Source organism: Puma concolor, chromosome A1, assembly GCF_028749965.1.
Source record: "Puma concolor isolate L17-30 chromosome A1, mPumCon1.1.hap2, whole genome shotgun sequence".
Taxonomy (NCBI): domain Eukaryota; kingdom Metazoa; phylum Chordata; class Mammalia; order Carnivora; family Felidae; genus Puma; species Puma concolor.
In genome coordinates, this window is record NC_141667.1 from 217,265,494 (window position 1) to 217,286,103 (window position 20,610).

At 38.3% G+C, this 20,610-nt stretch overlaps 1 protein-coding gene and 1 long non-coding RNA gene across 10 annotated transcripts in view; both read right to left on the reverse strand.

Annotated features, from left to right (window-relative positions):
* The window catches only part of ZC3H13 (zinc finger CCCH-type containing 13), a 98,160-nt gene that overhangs the window by 14,422 nt on the left and 63,128 nt on the right, over positions 1 to 20,610 (reverse strand). For 5 of the 9 annotated variants that reach the window (XM_086711827.1, XM_086711825.1, XM_086711822.1 and 2 more), the window contains 6 exons: positions 13,596 to 13,787; positions 9,446 to 9,529; positions 8,540 to 9,101; positions 4,798 to 4,901; positions 3,264 to 4,457; positions 1,922 to 2,443 (listed from right to left, as the gene is read on the reverse strand). In XM_086711827.1, coding sequence (XP_086567953.1) covers positions 1,922 to 2,443; positions 3,264 to 4,457; positions 4,798 to 4,901; positions 8,540 to 9,101; positions 9,446 to 9,529; positions 13,596 to 13,787 — 2,658 coding nt within the window. The remainder of the gene's footprint in view (positions 1 to 1,921; positions 2,444 to 3,263; positions 4,458 to 4,797; positions 4,902 to 8,539; positions 9,102 to 9,445; positions 9,530 to 13,595; positions 13,788 to 20,610) is intronic. The other 4 variants (XM_086711832.1, XM_025924296.2, XM_086711829.1 and 1 more) reach the window with 3 other exon arrangements.
* On the reverse strand, positions 13,814 to 20,603 carry LOC147584768 (uncharacterized). Its single transcript, XR_015253151.1, has 2 exons — positions 15,506 to 20,603; positions 13,814 to 15,475 (listed from the first exon to the last, which is right to left on the reverse strand). It is a non-coding gene; the product is annotated as an uncharacterized LOC147584768 (long non-coding RNA).

Genomic DNA, 20,610 nt, shown 5'->3' on the forward strand with positions numbered 1-20,610 from the left:
AATTGCCGCTGATTCTCCCTCTACCTCCCAATTCATCTCCCTATCCCAACTCAATTTTAAAGAGAATGCTGTAAGAAATTTAAAAATATTTTGCTGGTACCACTAGCATATATTTATCTTACCAATCTTTCTCAATTACTTAGGTTAGGCTTTGTCACCCAGTGAGTTAGCTGTGAACTGAAAAGTACCCTGAAACTACAGAGTATGTTTAATATTTCTAATCAGTTATCCACACACTTTACTGAGTTTACAACACTAGGTTAGCAAAATGCAACAGTATGCTTTACAGGTATAAATTTGCAGCAAATAAAATATAATAAACTATGAGATGTTTCTGGTCATTCTATAATTTTCTATTATGTTCTAGAATAATCTCCCAACTCACTTCTAAGGTAATCAACTTTAATGACTTCATTTTACAAATATCCATCTAAGCATAAAAGCATATAACAGGATTTGTATTTTTTCAAGTTTATCCCACTCATTTTCCTACTTTAGGTGAATAAAATTTTTCATCTCACAGTAGGTAATTCACCTATAAATTTCGATGCTATGTTATGTGTGATCACAACCAGTGAATGCCGTATTTTAGGGATGAGGGGCACTGACTCCAATCACAAGAGAGTTATTATGATTTGTTCAATTATATTCAATTACACTCCAAGGTTATACCTCCATTAGTACTATGGCTCAGGATTTGAGGCTATTTATACTCAAAATTGAGATGAAAACATAATGTGAGGAAACACTGAGATAGAAATGTTTTTGTCAAGTAGAAAAAAATATAACAGATGCTGTATTGGAACATATCTGATCAGATAACCAAGAGATAGTAAAGATGTTTATAGTTTCAAAAGAATGTGCATTTACTCTAGGCCCAATGTTATAATACAACAAATAAAAAGAATAGTGAAATAACTGCTGCTTATATACAAGTATCCTAGAAGTTTCTTGAGGGCTTGATGTCAGAACAATGGTGTTAAGCACTGGTACCAGAACTGGACAATCCCAAGGAGGCAGAATTTCCAGGACAATTTTCAGGGAAGCCATTACTCTTGTTAAGCTAGCCTATATAATTCACCAAAGAATAAGACGTGGGTATATATATGCACAGGCAGAACATATTTTCATTCATCAACCATTTACTGCATCCTTGCTATAGTCCTGATGATAAAGAAATGAAAAGCTATGGTCCCTAACAAAGGAGTAGAGTATAGTGGGGACAAAACCAAGGAAAAATAATTGTAATACAGCGTGGGGATGCTATAAAAGATATATAGACAAGGTGCTATGGCAACCTGAATAAGTACCGTTAGCAGAGAAGGCTTCACGGAGGAAATGATGCACAGACTGGGAAATGAAGTCTGAATAAGGGAAGATAAGAGGGCAAACATCTACCAAGCAAAGGGAAGAGGCAGCACAAAGAAGGCTGGAGGGCAGTGCACTGAGAGAATTCAGAGGCATGAGTGGTCTGTACTAGACTGGGGGTAAAGAAGAGAGTGGAGGCAGTGAACAATGATGTTCCCCACAGCTGAGGCTGGCTCTTAGTGGGCCAAAGGGGAAATGCATTTTCAGGGAGTGTTGACTGTTTCGTGTATTTGTTCTCAACTGCCCTGTAAAACAGAATCACTAAGAGTTATTTGAATCTGTCTCTGAACCAAGAAATAACTTCCATTTTTATGATTTTTTTTTAAATATCTAAGAAAAGAAGGTGATAACTATTTTTTACTGCATCTACCTTTTATTTCATTCAGGTGAATCTGAACCAAGTATACCATGATAGTACAAATCAGGGGACCACATTTTTGAAATATCACAGGGCTTTTCCTTATGCATATCAGAACACCTTCACAAGAAAATATTTTATTTCCTATGAAATCTGAAAAGGAATGGAGCAGATAACAGACAACAAGGCACTCACCTTCCACACTCTCAGTTCTCTCCGCTTTGTTTAGATCTTCAAATCCCTGCACAGATCCTAGATCTTTATCCATTTTTTCTTTATCCAAAGCAAGACAGTCTCGGGAAGTGCCTTCTAGGTCTCTTTCATGTTCACTCTCCAGTTTTGCTTCACTGCGTTTTACAGACTCTATTTGAGAAGAACTCTCAAAAGTTCTGTCTCTGTCTCTGTCCCTGTCCCTTTCCATAGAATCAGGAATTAGTCTCTCTCTTTCCCTGTCCAAATCTCTCCGTTTGTCTCGTTCTCTCTCTCGTTCCCGCAATCTATCTCGGTCCCTGTTCCGTGGCCAATCTTTATCAGCATCTCGGTCCCATTCTCTCTGTCTTGTGTCTCTCCTCTCTCTGTCCCGGTCTCTATCATGCTCATATCGATCACGTTCTTGAAGCCTATCTCTGCTATCAAACGACCCGGATCTTGAATGGACCTGTCGATCTGATTCAGGAGAACTTCTTCTTGAACTATGGCTCCTTGAATCCTGGCGATCTAAAATAAATATACAAAGAGTTTACACAAGGTAAGAAATAAAATGCTTCATTGCCGCCATACTTGTATCAAATCACTGTGTTATGCACCTGAAACTAACACTGTATGTCAACTCTACTTCAATCGAAGAAAAAGAGAAGCAAAGAAAAAGGGAGAGGAAGGAAGGAAGGAAGGAAGGAAGGAAGGAAGGAAGGAAGAAGGGAAAGAAAGAAAGAAAAAAAAATGCTTCATTTTAGGGTCCTTTAAAACTTACATTTGATGTTTCCATAGTCCCAATTATTCAAGAAACTCATTTTAAGGAAAAATTGTAAAGTGCTAATTAAAATATGTAAAAGGCAAGGGAACATGTAATTTTCCACTATAACCACAAAATATCTTCCAAGAAATACATACATAAAATGGGTAAGCATTAACGGAACTGATCACTTCATCATCTGACCTCTTCCTATCCCCTATCTTATTTTCTGTGGTCAAAAGAAAAAGCACTGGCTGCAGGAGGAAGAGCAGGAAGGTTAAAATTTCAAGCATCAGTAAGGAACTTGAATACTGAGCCCTCTGCCAAGATATACTACTAACATCCTGACATCAAACTGATGGACGTCACTCAATGTACCTCCATTATAATAATGTTAGTGTTAATGTCGTAACAGGTAACATTCTGGTGGCATGGTTAAGCTTTGAAGTTTCTTAAAATTTAAGGCAGTATATAATGTAACCAATGTCTCATTTACGTTAAAGTTACAATTTGTATAAAAGAGAAAAGTGTATAAAATACACTAAGACAGGAAGCACTGGCTAGATTAGAATTCAATTTTATTACCTGAAGAAGTACTTCGACTGGGCTCTCCACGCTTTAACTGATCAATCCTAGATTTCCTCTCTCCTGTGATCTCCAGACTTTTTGTTTTCTCTCTATCTCTCGAGCCACTATGCAGTACTCTCTTTCGACCACTTTGGTCATCCCCACTTCGATGGGCAGAATCATTGGACGGGGAGCGGAGACGCCCAGATGTATGGCTCCGATTGCTCCGATTGCTGCCGAGGCTGCTGCTCCTCTTTTGATCCAGCGGCTTGCGATGCGGCGCATCTTCTATAGTGACGTGCGGCGCCTCTACCTTCTCGGCGCGGGTTCTATGGCACTTCCTGTGCGAGTCTTCACCGGTGCTGTTGGTGGGAGCGGCAGACGAGGAAACGCTGGTGGCGGACGCGCTGAAGGCGGCGGAGGCAGAAGAGGAGAGAGTAGCAGAGGCGGCGGTAGAAGCGGCAGCCGCGGGAGGCGGAGGGGGAGGAAGAGAGGACGGAGAAGGAGTCCTTCCGGGAGTGGCAGCCGTGGCGGCGCGCTCCGGTTCCGCCACCTCCGCCCGGTCAGGCACGTCCTCGTCAGACCAGTCGCTGAACGCCGTATCTTCCTTTTTCTGAGAATCCTCCAGACTGCCATCCTTACCATTGGACATGTCAACCGATTCCTCTTTGGCTGTCAGAGGGGGAGTCCGCGGGCCTCTCTTCTTCTTACTCTGCAGGACGGCTTCTTCATCAGAAAGATCAGAATCGCCTTTGGATTTCTTACGTTTCTTCTCTATACTTTTCTTCTTCTGGCCTTTTTTTGGTGAAAATACTTGACCGTCTTCAGATGCTGTCTCTGTGTTACCCCTCTCTAACCCAACATCCTCCTCCTTCTTTTTCTTAACAGGTTTCTTCTGAATTTTGGCTTTTTTCTTGTTCTCATCATGAGCTCGATCAGATGCGTCTCGCTCGTCAGACGGGTGGTGTCCCATCATGTCTTGTGGGCGAGTTCTTGAGCTTTCCGGGATTTCTGTCTGTTCTCTCTGTTTATCTACAGAAGAAACTTTCTCTTTAAGCTCCTGCTCTTCATAGCGCCTTGAACTCTCTTTTCTTTCCAGCTTACGATCTTCCTCTTTCCATCTACCCTGCCTGTCTTCTGGAAGGTGTGATGGACTGAGAGAACGAGACTCTTGAGGTCGTACAACCTGGCTCAAGAGTCTATGTTTTTCATCTATACAAAAAGATGAAAGCAATCACACTTTCACCAGGTAAACAACGTTGCATTTACACAGAAATAATAATAGCCCAGCCTCTCACTTTTCATTTTAAAACTTTAAAAATGGCAATAATTTCACTAAAAATATGGACTTACTACCAACAGGAGATGACCGTGCCCCTACGATAAAGTAACTGTATTCCTAACGTATACTTTAGTCACATGAGATACTCAGAGGCAGCAGAGCAAGAAAAATTTCAAATCTCACTTCATCATTTCCTGTTAATGCCAAAGAATGGTCTCATGGTTACAAAGGAATGTGGATACAGAAACAGAGAAAACAGAGTCTGCTTACTTTTATCATCTCCACTGTTGTAGGTGTCACTGTCGGGAGAATGTTCTCGCCGGCGCTTAGGTGACTGACGAGGGCTAGGACTCCCTTCATTTCTATAGCGCTTCCTAAATAGGACAAATATAGTTTATAAAATTCCAGAGGATGAAAAAGAGATTTCTTTACTAGTTTTCAGTATTATTTCTTTACTGTAACTACAAAATATAATTGTAAGAGAGCAATACTGTGAGAGCTATATCATATAAAAGGTGTTCAGGGGGCGCCTGGGTGGCGCAGTCGATTAAGCGTCCGACTTCAGCCAGGTCACGATCTCACGGTCCGTGAGTTTGAGCCCCGCGTCAGGCTCTGGGCTGATGGCTCAGAGCCTGGAGCCTGCTTCCGATTCTGTGTCTCCCTCTCTCTCTGCCCCTCCCCCGTTCATGCTCTGTCTCTCTCTGTCCCAAAAATAAATAAACGTTGAAAAAAAAATTAAAAAAAAAAAAAAAAAAGGTGTTCAGCATGCATCTTGAATAAAATTCTTCACTTCGTTTGTTAAGACATACAATTGTGATTTAAAACACAGGACAACAGGTCTTTCTTCATCAAATCACCAGATTTAATAATTGCATGGTGGTAACATACAAGAGAGGAATTAATGTACCGTCTACTAAAACTTACTCGTTAATTTTATCTTTTATGATAAAGAAATACTTTATGCTGGGAAGCCAAATGAGAAAATCAGTATCTGCTTTGGAGTCAAAAAGATATGAATGCAACTTACAGCCATGTTACCTATTAGGTAACCTTAGGAAGTTCCTTGAAATCACTGAACCTTAGCTTTCTCATCTGAAAATGGTGGGAAAAAACCAGGGTCCATCTTGTAAAATTGCACTTAGGAATAAATTAGTTTTATCATAAGCCTAGTGCTAGTTATGTTGTGAGTACACTGTAAAAATTGGTTCCTTCCCTTTTCTTAAAACTAAATCACTTGCTTGGTGGCAAATTAACAAAATAATTAAAATGTTCACTATTCTTATTCTTTAGGTTAAACATTAAATGACTAGTAATTTATATCTCTGGTACTTAAATTATTCTAGTGTTTTCCTGTATTGTCATTAAATTTTAACTACCTTTTTTTTTTTTTAAACCACTGTTTATAAATACTGTGGTCAAAAGTTATGAAACATACTGCAGCACACATATCTCCCTCACGGCTCATTTACATAAATGAGTAACCAGGGTTTCGGTAAAAAAAAGAGATTAGTGTGACAACTTACAGGCTCAAGTTCGTACAGTTCCCTATCCAAAGCTCCTGCTATCATTAGGCCATCTATTCCCCCATTCTTTGAATCTGGGCTGGCCCACAGACTTGCTATGACAAGAGGATGTGGTGAAAGTGACAGAGTGTAAGTTTGGAAAATCAGGACTCAAGATGCATTGCAGCTTCTGCTTTTGACCTCTTGGCATGTTTCTATCATTATATGGAGAGTTTAGACTATTGGAGAATGAAAGGTCGTGTGGAGGAGAAATGAGATGCCCTAAACAGCAGCCAGCACTAAATACCAGACATGAAGAGTGAGGCCAGTTTGGGTCACCCAAACACAGGTGAACTGCCAGACCCACCTGAGAAACATGAGTGACCCCAAGTAAGATCAGCAGAACTGCTCTGCTGAGCCCAGCCCAAAGTGCTAATCCACAGAATGATGAGACGACTGCCTCTTGTTTTAAACTACTAACTTTATGTGTGGTTTGACACATAGCAAGAGGTAACTGGTATATCGAAATAAAGCCATTAATTAAAATGTACAAAAAAAATAACTTTAATTTCTAGGAAGTATCTATAGAAATAAAATTAAGAGTAAAATAAATAGTATGGCAAGTCAGCAAACAAAACCTGCATAATAGGGGTTAAAAAAAAGTTCTGGGTAAATTCAACTACTGAGATGACAATACAATTGATAAAAACATCAAGATATTAATCTCATACAGCTATCGTTATAGAGCTGTTTGACTCCTAAGTTTGTGGGGTCCTTGCAACGTTTGGATTGTCCAACCATGAAAAACCAGAAGAAAGTTTTGCTACTTAAGCAGAGATCAGAAGCATGGAAAAACGAAATCAAAGCACAGGACTGCGTAATAGATAAATAACAAAGATTTCACAATTTTCATCTTAGAGACTTTAAGGAGGTCAGAGAAATATGTATTGTATGCCTACATGTGTTAAAAACAGTATCTGAATTTTATGTTAATGTAAGATTATTTATTAATGGGGAAAGGGAAGCCAGTGGATGTGAACTACAGAAAACCCTGGTTGCAGATTGAAGGGAAGCCAAGACCTAATAGATGCAGCCTCCACTTCTGTGCTTTGTTCTTTGTCCACAGTCATAATCTACAACAGCAATGATGAAAAACAGCCGAAAGCAGGGAGCTGTATTCACCATAATTCACAGGAGCTAGAAGCAGAAGCAATGGAACTGAATATATAAATTATTTCCAGTTTGTTTTAGCAAACTTAACCATACCCTTTATCCCAGCTGGTATTAAAAAGGAAAAAAAAAAAAAAGGCAGTTAACTCCAATGAGCTTGGTTTTATGTCCATGAAACCTCAAAACTGACCAATCAGAGTCCAAAATTCTCATGGCTACAGTGATTTAGCTCCCTTTGTCTATTCCTCAACTGATGAGAGTCCCAACATACATAGAGGGCTGTGAAGCTGACAGGCACTCACTCAAGCCATCTTAGCCACCATCTGGAGAAAACCTTTCTGAGACTAGAACTCACACAGAAGAAAACAGTGGAGAAATGGACAGACAGGATTCCTGATACATTGTTTCAAAGTCTGAACATAGTCACATCAGAACAAATGAACTCTAACCATGGACTTCCCAGATATCTGAGCAATCCTTTTTTTTTTGGGGGGGGGGGGAGGCAGGGGGGAGGGGAGAAAAAGAAAAAAAGAGAAACTGTCCTCAGATACATGAGAAGATGGGAACACATCTTTTTTTTTTTAATTAATTTATTTTTTGAGAGACAGAGACAGAGTCTCTGTCACAGAGACTCCGAAGCAGGCTCCAGGCTCCGAGCTGTCAGCACAGAGCCCGACGTGGGGCTCGAACCCATGAACCATGAGATCATGACCTGAGCCAAAGTCGGCTGCCTAACCGACTGAGCCAATCCAGGCGCCCCTATGAGAACACATCTTTTGATCCCAATAATCTACTATAACTCCATAGCTCAAGATAGGTCAAGTCTGTATCTCTCTTCAGTGGTTGCAGGACTTCCTTCAGTTTTAAGACCCTGTGAATGCTTCTGTCACTGGAGGTAGTGACTCCAGAGTTATAAGTACCTAAAACTCACGAAGGATTATCAGAAATGGCACAGTCACTATTTTTTGGTGACTCGCCAACTCCATTAACTAGTTTTAAGTGGGTTTGATGAGAGATAGGTTCACTGATTTTATCACTTTTAGGTTGCATTCCTGTTAAAAACAAGTCGACAGAAGTCGAACAAGCCAATATGCCATCAAAAATGGCACAGAAAACAAGAGTGATTAATTATATCCATGGCTACAGAAACAGTAGAATGAGAAAGTGTTTTTCTTCCTGGACAATTCAAAAGACTTTAAACACCAAGTATGTATTAATAAAGTTGAAATCCAGGAAAATGTTGAGAGGGAAAAGAATTACAATGAAAATTTCATGAAAATGAGATGTTTTGAACTCTACTGAAATGTAACTTTAAAAAACAGATCCATTCCCATTCTTACTTGGACTTTCTCTCATCGTGTCCATCTCTGGGATTCCGGTCTTCTCGGGTATCTTCCCGCTTTTCTCTGCGGTCATCTCGTCCTTTGTCTTTGTCTTCCCAATCCCTCTGACGCTCTCGTTCTTTATCTCTTTCCCTCGCTCTCTCTCGTTCCCGCTCTCGCTCTCTCTCCCTCTCCCGTTCTCGCTCTCTCTCCCTCTCCCGCTCTTCTCTTTCTCGCTCCCGCTCTTTTTCCCTATCTCGTTCCCTCTCTCTCTCCCTCTCTCGATCATGGTCACGATCTCGCTCTCTTTCGCGGTCCCTCTCCTTTTCTCTTTCTCTTTCTCTCTCCCGCTCTCTGGCACGCTCTCTCTCTAGTTCTCTCTCCTTCTCTCTTTCCCGATCCCGCTCACGCTCCCTCTCCCTCTCGCGCTCTCGGTCTCGCTCTCGCTCCCTGTCTCTTTCTCTAGCCCTTTCGTCTCTTCTATCCTCCACTCTGTCTACTCTTCGTTCCTCTCTTCTTTCATCACGCTCAAGCTCGTCATTCCTTCCCTGATGTCGAATTGGTGAGCTTGGTCTTTGATCTACAATGAAAATCAAGTTTTGTCAGTGATTAACTTGACAGATAACCTCTTGGTAAGACAGCACGGCAAATTTTAAATTTTATCTGTGTATAGGGTCACGCTGGCAACAAATCAGGTTATTACATTTACTTTTAAATTAATCATCCAAAAAATCACCCCTAGATGTTTACAAATTTTTTTTCTTAGAGGTAAGTTTTATTTGCCCTCTAACTAACATGTTTTCTGCTCCCCAACAACCCCCCTCCCACCACCCGCTGATCCACCTTTGATCTTTCTCTGCATGCTCCCTACCCTACCTCCAGCCCACTGCTCCAACCCCACTTTCTGCCATCTCTACCCTTCACCTCTGATCTTCTCTGTCCCCCCAGCAGGACCTGAGAACACTGGTGGCAAAGGATAGGGGCAGCAGGAGGTGTAGAACATAGGAGCTGAAGGAAAAAAAAAATTTCCCTCGTAAGTCACACCTCTAATTTCAGGCTAAAATATATACACATCAAAGTGCAGCTATTATGTGAGGAAAATATAGTAGAACAAAACATCTGTCAATAATTGTTGCTGCAATATCAATTTATCATAAACTAGAATATTAAGGGTACTGATGCTTAGCAATCTTGAAGTAGTCAAACATAAAGTGTTTCGTATTAGCGATATATATTTATACTAGAAGTTTTATTCAATCATATAACTGACCACTCAGATGAAGAGCTGTTTTCTTAAAAATGTTAACTGATAATCTCATCACATTATATATATATATATATATATTTTTTTTTTTTTTCCAGTAGATAAATCATATAAACACAGAGAAAATGAATACATGCTGCCCAAATGCCCAGTTGAGCAGGAAATTAGTCTGGGATCAAAAAATGTATAAGAAAATGGTGTTAACTTTTCCACAGAGCTAGCAATTTTGGAAGTAGTTTATTGTGGCACAGTCTAGGGTACTGTGATGTTTCTATTTTCATATTATGTAATAATGTTTATGGGTTAGTCATAAAGGTCATACTGCAGTATGGTCAACAGGTTTGCAAGTGGAATATCTAGCATCAACTTATTAAGCAGAATAACTTTAGCATATTTCCAGGGAAAGGTTCAATGTAGTAATTTGAATATCCTGTCTTATCACAGACAAAAAAGACAAGAATTATGGACATTTGCTCTTTAGAGGTAACAGATCAATACAGAAGTTCATAGAATTTTAAAGCTGAAACAAAACAAAACCTTCTCCAGCCCTTTCCTTCTTAAAAACACAGAAATTATGGTCCAGAAGTTGACTAGCCAAAGCCATAGAGATGGCAGATTTATCAGGACATCAGGACTATACGGCAGTTCTCTTAAACCCTTTTTCACTTCTGCTGAAACCAACTTAAAATGGTTCTACTGTGCACCCTTGATTCCCCAAATGCCACATATTTATGGTCTTAGACCATTTGAGTTCCTGGTTTAGGGGTCATACTAATGTCACAACGATTATCAAACAACCTGAACCTCAATACTGCAACTTGTAGTAATTCATACTTGAAATTTCCGATTATACCAATGTCAGAGAACAGACAGTTTTATGTGCTCTTCTCTGACAGATAAAAACTGTTTTCCCCAACGAAAATGACAATGTCCCTTACTTCAAAGAAAATGAAAAGGATATAAGAACACCACTTTAATGTATCTAAATTATTTTTCCTATCTTTTCCCCAAAATGTGTTCACCAAAGATGTGATTCTCTTCATATATTTATCTTAATGAATGACATACCCATTCATGAAACCCGGCATCTCTGAGTTATCTAAGTCCTATCAATTTCACTCTCAAAATATTTCTTTATTCCCTTTCCTCTCTCCATCCCTACAGTTAATATTATTAACACAAACTCTGATCACCTGTTACATGTCTATGTCACCAACAGTCTGTCTAACTGGTTGGTATCCTTCCCCAGACTCGCTTATACTTTTTTCATGAAAACTCTACTTTTTCCAACTGCTTAAAAAGAGTGGTCTTGTAGGCAGTGAAAAGCAATTAAATCAAAAATTTTAGCCTGATTTATTAGGCTATGTAGAACTTGGCCCATAGTCTCTCACCAATCCTTTCTACTAGCTTCTTTCCTTCCCTACCAATTATGGCATATACCTCTACTCCAACATCAGAATTCATTACTGCTCCAAAAGCATACGTTTCTTTTAGTCCTACGTGTTTGCACATACTATACCCTCTCCCTGCAAAGTGTTTCTTCCACTGTTCCTTCTAGCAAACTCTTTAGGGAGCTTTCTGGATTTCCTCACAACTCTCTGTGCTGCTTTGTTGTCTCACAGAACTTCATATAGTGGCAGCATTCATCCCCCTTCAATTGCCTATTTGTGCCCTAATCAGCCCATGAAGAACTGAAGGGAAGACGGAAACTCCTGAGCACAGAACAAGGTGCCTGGGCACATCTCCACCCTCAACGTCTATCACTCTCCCTACTGCTCATCATACCCGGGTCACATTGGTCTTCTTTCAAACTCTAGGACATATTAAGATATTTTCCCTCTTGGGGAACTGGCACATACTCTTCCCGCTGCACGGAATGTTTTTACCCTCAATCTCCGCAACGCTAGCTTCTCTTGCATTTATGCATCTGCATAAATGTCATCTCAAATTTTTCATAAACCATCTGAAGTAGGTCCCTCTCTTATCCTTTATTTCTATCTAGGCCCCTTCTTTGTTTCCTTGATTGCACTCAATAGTCATTTCTCTTTTGGAGGAACAGGGGTGGTATCTTCCCTCCCGTGAAGTTCTACAAGGACAAGAACTACTTTACTTGAAGGACCCTAGCAGAAGTGCATGAGCTCTCAAAAAACATGGTAGAATAGGTCAGTAACCTCAAAAATACACTTCTATTTTAATCATACAACTGGTATTTACTGAAGTAGTTACAGTAAAGTAAAACAGAAAGAGAACAGGACTTGCAATCAGAAGATACGAGTTTGAATTATAGCTGGAAAACTTACGTCTCTGTAATAATGGCAAATCACTATCCTTCTCTTAGCCCAAATCCCCTAAGTTATGAAACATGAATTCTCTTATCATATTTCCACTCACAGGAATATTATAAAGATAAAAGGATTGTAAAGAATATTTTATACATATTCTCTGACTTAATATTGTAAAAGATATTAAGTCAGGGCACATATATATAAAGCAACTATCAAAATTCCTGGAAACTCAATACATGGATGGTTGAGAAATAAAGCTAAGATTGAAACCAAATTGTACTACTGAATTCAGGAATAAGATGAAAAAACCCTGAGCTCGGATATCAAACTGGGGGGGGGGGGGGGGGCGGGGAGAAGAGATATTAAAAAAGCACAGCATTACGAGGACATAGCGTTAGATTAAACAGAGGTGAATCAGCATTAGGGAAGATAGAATTTCAGGTATCAACACACAACATATAAACTCCAGCCTCATCTGTAACTAAGGAGGCCCTACACATCTTTTAACCCAAATGCATTAGGCTTACCCTAACAAACTCAAATCAACCAAGTCCGATCTCATCCATACTCCCAAAGAACCTGGTGTCTTAGTGACTTCGTTCTCTCATCACTGCCCATATCAACATACACTATTACCTTTGCGATTCAGTCCACTATGAAGCATCATTATTCAATTTCCTACCCCTTCAAGTTTTGTACTGTATTAATCTCAGCATTATAGCAAACCTTACTTTAGTAACCAGCCAAAGTTAGCAAGACCTTCATAAGATCTTAGAGTTTAAAACGCCCTAATATATACGGACAATAAAAGTTTGTTAAAGAAAGTCCTTATAACCCTTCCTAAATGACTTCTGGTAATCTTGTTGCAAAACTGATTTAAGAGAGTAAATCTAATAGAGTAGAATCTGATACAGATATACAAGATTTTTAAGCTTAAGTTTTAGCTTAAGATATGTCAGAATTTTTAGCTTAAGATATACGAGAACATAAAATCAGCCAAAGCCAAGTATTACAGGTTCTCAAGAAGGAACATGCAAAAAATGTTTCTTCGAACAACCCCCAGCCCTATCATCATCTTTTCCCTGCCCTGTTCTTTTGACAGCCCTCTAAGACTTTATTATTACAAATAACGAGTGAGTGGCCAGGATACCGGGGTGAGAAAGTTTAAGTAGCTCCTAAATCAGAAATGCCTAGACTGGCACCCAAGCATCTACATTCTTCGAAGGGGTATAAGCCATTAGGTTAAGGCGAGAGACATTCAGCAGGGAGCCTCAGTTCTTGCAGTGTGCCAGCGCTTACTGCACCTCAGTACCCACTCTGCTGCCAAACAGGTACTCTGGTGGCTAACCACTTACATACTCTCAAATAAACAAGAAGATCATATGAGTGAAGATAATAGTTTCAAATGTGTCAACAAGCAGAAGTCTTAAAAGATACATTAAAAAAGTAAACGGATGACGGTTTTTCAAAAACGATTCTCCCAACCACTGGTGGCCATTATTTAATAATACGCCATCTGACAAACCTCTCTCTCTGTTGTCACGACGGTCTCTCTCTCCATGTCTTCTCTCAAACGAAGAATCCCTTGCTTGATCTCTGTTGTCTCTTTCAGGGTATCTGTCTCTTTCAGGATAGCTACTTCGAGTTTCCCAGCTGTCATGATAGTTGCTACTACTACTGTGACTATCAATTTGAGAACCTCTTGTGCCTCGACTTCCTAAACAAAGGATATTCACACAAATGTTTAAACACATACACTTTATTCAACAAGTTATATCAGTCACAATCTTTTTTCCCAAATAAGACATACAAGTTAAGGTGTGTTGGGGTTGCTGCTGTTTTTCTTTTTTGGTGTTTCAAAGTATGGTAATCATTGTTGAAAAGAATATTAAACGTTGGATCATAACACCCAAATGGTCTAATGATGGGCTTGGGTAAGCTAGGTCCCAGTTTTTACTATCTATTAAAAGAGTCATAATGGAATCATAAAGCAAGAAGACTCATTTCAATTCACCCAAATCCTCCTCCCCCCCCCCAAAAAAATAAAAGCTATCCATTCATATCTAATTCACAGAAATATCATGAAAATAATGAAAAGTAGATGTATATTACTGCTTTGATTACAATTTGTAGCAAAAACATTCCAATACAGAACCAAAGTACTTTGTTAACAGTAAGTGGTGCCTAAAAATTTTCATTAAAAAATGTGGGAAATGAATGTTCATAGTAGCTTTATTTGTAAAAGCCCAGACCTAGAAAGTACCCAGATGTCTTTCAATGGTGAATGGTTAAACTGTGGTATATCCAGACCATGGAATACTACAAGGACCAACTACTGACACGTGTAACAACTTGGATGAAACTCAAGGAAATTATGCAGAGTGAAAAGGATACATACGGCCTGATTCCATTATGTAATATTTGTGAAATAAAAATTGTAAAATGGAGGACACATTAGTGGCTGCCAGGGGCCAGGGACGGAAGAGAGGAGTCAAGTGTGGCTATAAAGGGGTCATACAGGGAGTCCTGTGATACACAGTTGAGTATCTTGACTGTGGTAACGGTAATGCAAGGCTACACAGCCACTACTGGAAAACGGTATGGAGGGTCCACAAAAAAATTAAAAATAGAACCACCGTATGACCCAGTACTCCCATTCCTGGGTATATATATACCCAATGGAATTGAAATCAGGAACTGGAAGAGGTATCTGCACTCCCATATTCACTATAGCATTATTCGTAATAGTCGAGACATGGAAGCAACTGAAATGTCCCCTGACAAATGGATAAAAAAAATGTGGCATATACATATAATGGAATATTATTCAGCCTTAAAAAAAAAAGGAATAAAAAAAGGAAAAGAAAAGGAAAAAAAAAAAAAAGGAAATCTTGCCATGTGAGATAACATAGATGAACCTGGAGGACGTTACGCTGAGTGAGATAAGTCACCCACAGAACAACAAACACTATGTGTGTGATACCACTCATATGTGGAATCTAAAACAGTCAAACTCTTAGTAGAATGCTAACTGACAGGGCTGGAGATAGAAGGAAACACAAAGATATTAGTCAAGGGTACAAAGTTTCAGTTGTATAAGATGAGTAAGTCCTAGAGATCTACACTATAGCATAATGCCTGCCCACAGTTATAATACTGTGTTGGAAACTCAAAAATTTGGTAAGAGGGTAGATCTTATGTTAAATGTTCTCATCACATACATACAAAATAACAGAGAACCTGAGGAAACTTCTGCAGGTGATGGATATGTTTATGCCATAGACTGTAGTGAAGGTTTCATGATTATATACGTATCCCCAAGCTCAAGTTGTATACATTAAATATGTGCAGCTTTTTGTATGTCAATCCTATCTCAATAAAGTGGTTTTTAAAAAATACATACAGCTACACACACACACACACACACACACACACACACACACACACACACACACACTATAATAATAGGCTTTGAGCCCTTAAAAGAATTACAGAATAATTCTAAATACTATTAGCAATGTATTTTAATAATAAAAATATACGTATAGAATGCTTTAATAATTAAAGACCACAAAGAAGAAACTGAAAACAATTTTTAAAGAATAGAGATGAGCCCCACATAACATCTAGGAAAAAATAAGTTAAATGATAGCTTAGATGCAGCTAAGAGATAATTAGTAAAAAAAAAAAAAAGATTACATCTGAGGATACAACCCAGGAAACAAAAGAGAGATAAAGAGATGAAAGTTAAGAATCAAAGATGATACAATAAGAAGATTCGACATGTCTAACCTATGCTGTTTAGAGTCACATTTAAAACAAAAAGATACAGTAAGGTTGAAAGGATGAAAAAAGATACTCATCAAATACTAACCAAAAGAAATGTTAGTAAAATAATGTTCAAGACAAAAGGCACTATTAGGGATAAAGAGGGTCATTCTACAATGATGAAAGGAATAATGTGCCTTATGAGTACCTAACAGTGAAGGCTTCAAATATTCAAAGCAAAAACTGATCAAATCACACAAAATCGACAAATTCACAATGACAGTGGAAGATCCAACTCACTTCTTTGTAATGTTAGAAAAGGCAGACTAAAACTAATTCCGTGTAGATTTGAAAGCATGGTTAACAAGCTTGATCTCAGAGACACCCTTTGCGTCCAAAAATTAAAAGCACACGCAGAACATTTATAAAAATTTCTGAGCCACAGCTAAGTCTTAACAAATACAAATCCCAAAGAGCTGACTTCAAAGTCTTTTCTGACAACAATTAAAATTAGGGAAGGGGATTTATTTTAAAAAGTATGATTAAAAATTTTAAATCCCTTTTCTACGTAACTCATGAGTCAAAGAAGAAATCGTATTAAAACTTAGAAATAGTGTTTAGAATGGTTACTAATACAATTATCACACATTTCATAACAAAGAAAAACCCAAGAGTAGAAATTAATAGACCAAAAGAGATACAAAGGATACAAAAGAGATACAAACCAAAGATTAGTTTTTTGAAAAGACTCAATCAAAATAGCTATATCTTTGGCAAGACTGAGCAAGAAAAACAAGGAAACACAGTCATAATAGAGATTTAAAAGAGTTTTGAAACATCTTTGTATCAAAATTTTGAAAACAAATTTCTTAGAAAAATATAACTTACTATACTGCTTTAAGAAAAAAAACAAATCTATGACTATTATAATAATCTAAATCTGTAATTCTTGTAAGAAACTCAATTGGTAGTAAAAGCTCTAACCATCAAAAAAATAGGAAACCAGGTTTAACAGACAACTGTCGTTAAACTGTCACAGAATACATAAGTAATCATACGTAAATTATTCTAGAGGAAAAAAAGAAGCAACACTTCCCAACACATTTTATATGTCTAGTATAACTTTGATTCCCAAACCAAACAAGAACATAAAAAAATGAACTATGCAGTGGTAATGCTAGAAGCGGTTCAGGCTGGCTTGAAAGAGCCAATTGTGCACATCTCTTCTGCTGTTAGCAGCTCAAAATCTGCTATTTTATAGCATGGAAATTGGCAAAAGCTAAAAGCCAGGGCTTTTTCTGAAGAGTTCATTGTTCAGAATTTATCAACATGCCACTAATTATATGTAATCTCAGCTGAAAACACAGATACTTAATTCAACATTAAATTTTAACAAACTGATTCTAAAACTTTAAAAAAATGAAAAAATTCCATTTATCTTAGAAATGCCAGGATAGGGGCATCTGAGTGGTTCAGCCGGTTGAAGATCTGACTCTTGATTTCAGCTAAGGTCATGATCTCATAGTTCAGTTCATGAGACTGAGTCCCACATCGGGCTCTGTGCTGACAGCACAGAGCCTGCTTGGGATTCTCTCTCTCTCTAGCTCTCTGCCCTTCCCCCATGCACGTGGTGTGCTCGCTCTCAAAATAAACATTAAAAAAAAATGCCAGAATAGTTAGAAATTTTTAAAAATATATAAAACGTAAGTAAAAAAGTTAAAGGGACCAACTATGACCTTCTCAAGATCCAGAAAAAATGGTCATGATAGAAGCTGTTAGCTAAGTTGGGAAAGTTAGCAGACATCCTTAACACAGTAAAAAACATCTGCTAAAAATCTTCAAACACCATGCTTAAGAGTGAAATGCCAACAGTAATACTTTAAAATCTGAAACAGAGCAAAGAAGCCTGTTATACCACTCATATCCCATATTTTACTGAAAAAGATTCTCAGCAGGTTATTGATAGTACATAATCAGAAAAGCCAAATCTGTGTGTTCCCAGACATAAATGTTTAAGAGAATCTAACTAGATCTATTATGAAAATACAGCAACATAACAATGTAAGATTAACATACAAATCTCAATTATCATTTCCATACACCGACAGAGTTTAGAAAATAAAGATTTTAAAAAGATATTATTTAGTGACACAGTTATTCACTGAAGCACTGTTCAAAAACAAACAAGAGTGAACTACCTGAACATCTATCAATATAGGATTTACAGTAGTCTTCCCTATCTGTAGCTTTGCTTTCTGCTATTTCAGTTCCCCATGGTCAACTGGGATCCAGAAGCAGGGGATTCTCCTCCTGACATCTGGTCAGAAGGTCAAAAGTAGCTTAAGGCTACCTCATGATGTCTACATTATTCACCTCACTTCTTTTCATCACACAGACATACACCATGTCACCTCACAAGGGTGAGTACGGTACAGTAAGAATTTCGAGAAAACCACATTCACGTAATTTTCATCGCAGTATATCACCATTGTTTTATTATTAGTTAATGTCTTACTGTGCTTAATTTATAAATTAAACTTTATCACAGGTGTGTATGTACAGGAAAAGACCCAATATATATAGAATTCAGTATTTTTTTTAATGTTTATTTATTTGAGAGTGCGTGTGTGTGCACGTGCATGGGGAAGGGGAGACCCAGAATCCCATGTGGGCACCTGAAAGATGCTCAATATCACTCATCGTCAGGGAAACACAAATCAAAACTACAAGGAGACATCACCTCACACCTGTCAGAATGGCTAAAATCAACAATACAAGAAACAACAGGTGGTGTGCAGGATGTGGAGAAAGGGAGCCCTCCTCCTGCACTGTCGGTGGGAATGCAAACTGGTCCAGCCACTGTGCAAAAGAGTGGAGGTTCTTCAAATGGTTAAAAACAGAACCACCCTACAATACAGCACTGGCACTATTAGGTATTTACCTAAAGAATATAAAAATACTACTTTTGACCTCAAGAATATAAAAATACTGCTGCAAAAGGATACATGCCCCTCTATATGTACAGCATTATTTATAATACCCAAATTATGGAAAACAGCCCAACATCCACTGACTGATGAATGGGTAAAGAAGACGTGGTATGTACATATACGATGGAATATTATTCGGCTATAAAAAAGGACGAAATCTTGCCATTTGCAACGACATAAAGTCAGAGAGTATAATGCTAAGTGAAATAAGTCAGAGAGAGACAAATACCGTAGGTTTACATGTATGCGGAATTTACAAATAAGTAAAGATTAAAAAAAAAGAGAGAGGCAAAGCAGAAGCCAGACTCTTAACTACAGAGAACTACCAGAGCTCTGGCGGGTGAGGGGATGGGTTCGACAGGGGATGGGGATTAAGGAGCATAATTGTGATTAGCACTGGGACTGTATGGGAAGTGCTGAATCTCTATACTGCATACCTGAAATTAATATTACACTGTATGTTAACTAACTCGAATTTAAATAAAAACTTATAAAAAAACTTTACAGTATATCCTACAGTAGACAAATGCACCAAAAAGAAGGGGTTAGTTGTTTATCAAGTTGACTGAAGTGGAATGATCTCCAAGGTATTTTTTAAGTGAAAACAGCAGGGTATAGAGCAATACATATGTTTTTTTAAAAAGTGCGTTTGTAAAACCAGAGGGGATGAGTACACACACAAATCTGCTTGTGTAAAATATTTCTGGGAAAGATACAGACAAAACTGGCAAGAGAATGAATGAGGTCAGAGGTAGCGGGGAGGTCTCTCACCACATATCCTTCCATACTTTTGAAATTTTGAGCCATGTGAATGCATTATTAAAAAGAGAGAGAACATTCTTAAGTACCATTGACAAGCGCACCAAAAATGCTGGGTACCCAGGAATAAAACCTGTACAAGGCTTTAACAGGAAAAAGTTATAAATTCATCAATTTGATGCATTTGAAAAAAAATCCATCAGTTTTTCATGAAATTTTTAAAAAAACAACTCATTTAAAAAACGTGTATGAAAAAGCAAAAGGCCAAGAAAAGCGACGACTACTATGAAGGAGAAGGTAAGGGGCCTTCAGCTTAATGTGAAGCTGTAATGTTGACCAAGATGGACCAAAAGACCAACAGAAAGAATGAGTGCTCAGAATTCTGTAGAAGCATTTTAGGGGAGGGAGAGAAGACAGTGGAGGGAAAAAGGCCAAAACGAATTCGGTCCAAGCAGTTCGGAGACAAATACGTTTAGGTGGGTAGTTACTGGGTGATGGCAAACGCTTTTTAGGGGAAGGAAAGTGGCTCGAGATGCTGACATGCGATAATCGGAGGTGGTGTGAAGCGAGCACAAGCACACTGCGGGATACACGGTCGTGTCTGATACCATGAAGTTTGAAAGTCCACCATTTTAATCCCACTGGAATAATAACCTTACATACATGTACCTGTTTACTAAAAATTATTTTCTTTTCATTCTACTTTTATGCCTGACGGCAATTTTCTTAGCGTTCCACATTAATCAAGACGGTAGGCGTGACTGGATAGAATTCAACCAGGGGATCTTAGGATCAGGATCCATTTATCTTTTGCTGCTTGGGCAAATTCCTAAGTCTTAGGAATTTAACGCTTCCTATTTGGAATTTATAGGGAAGGCCAAAATTCAACTAGTTGAAAATTACTTTGACAAAATGATGATTAATGAATGTAAAAAAGAATGCATTTAGAAAAGAAACCTTAAATGATTTAATAATTTCTATATAAACATACACGATACAGTTTATTGACAAGTCAAAAACCTT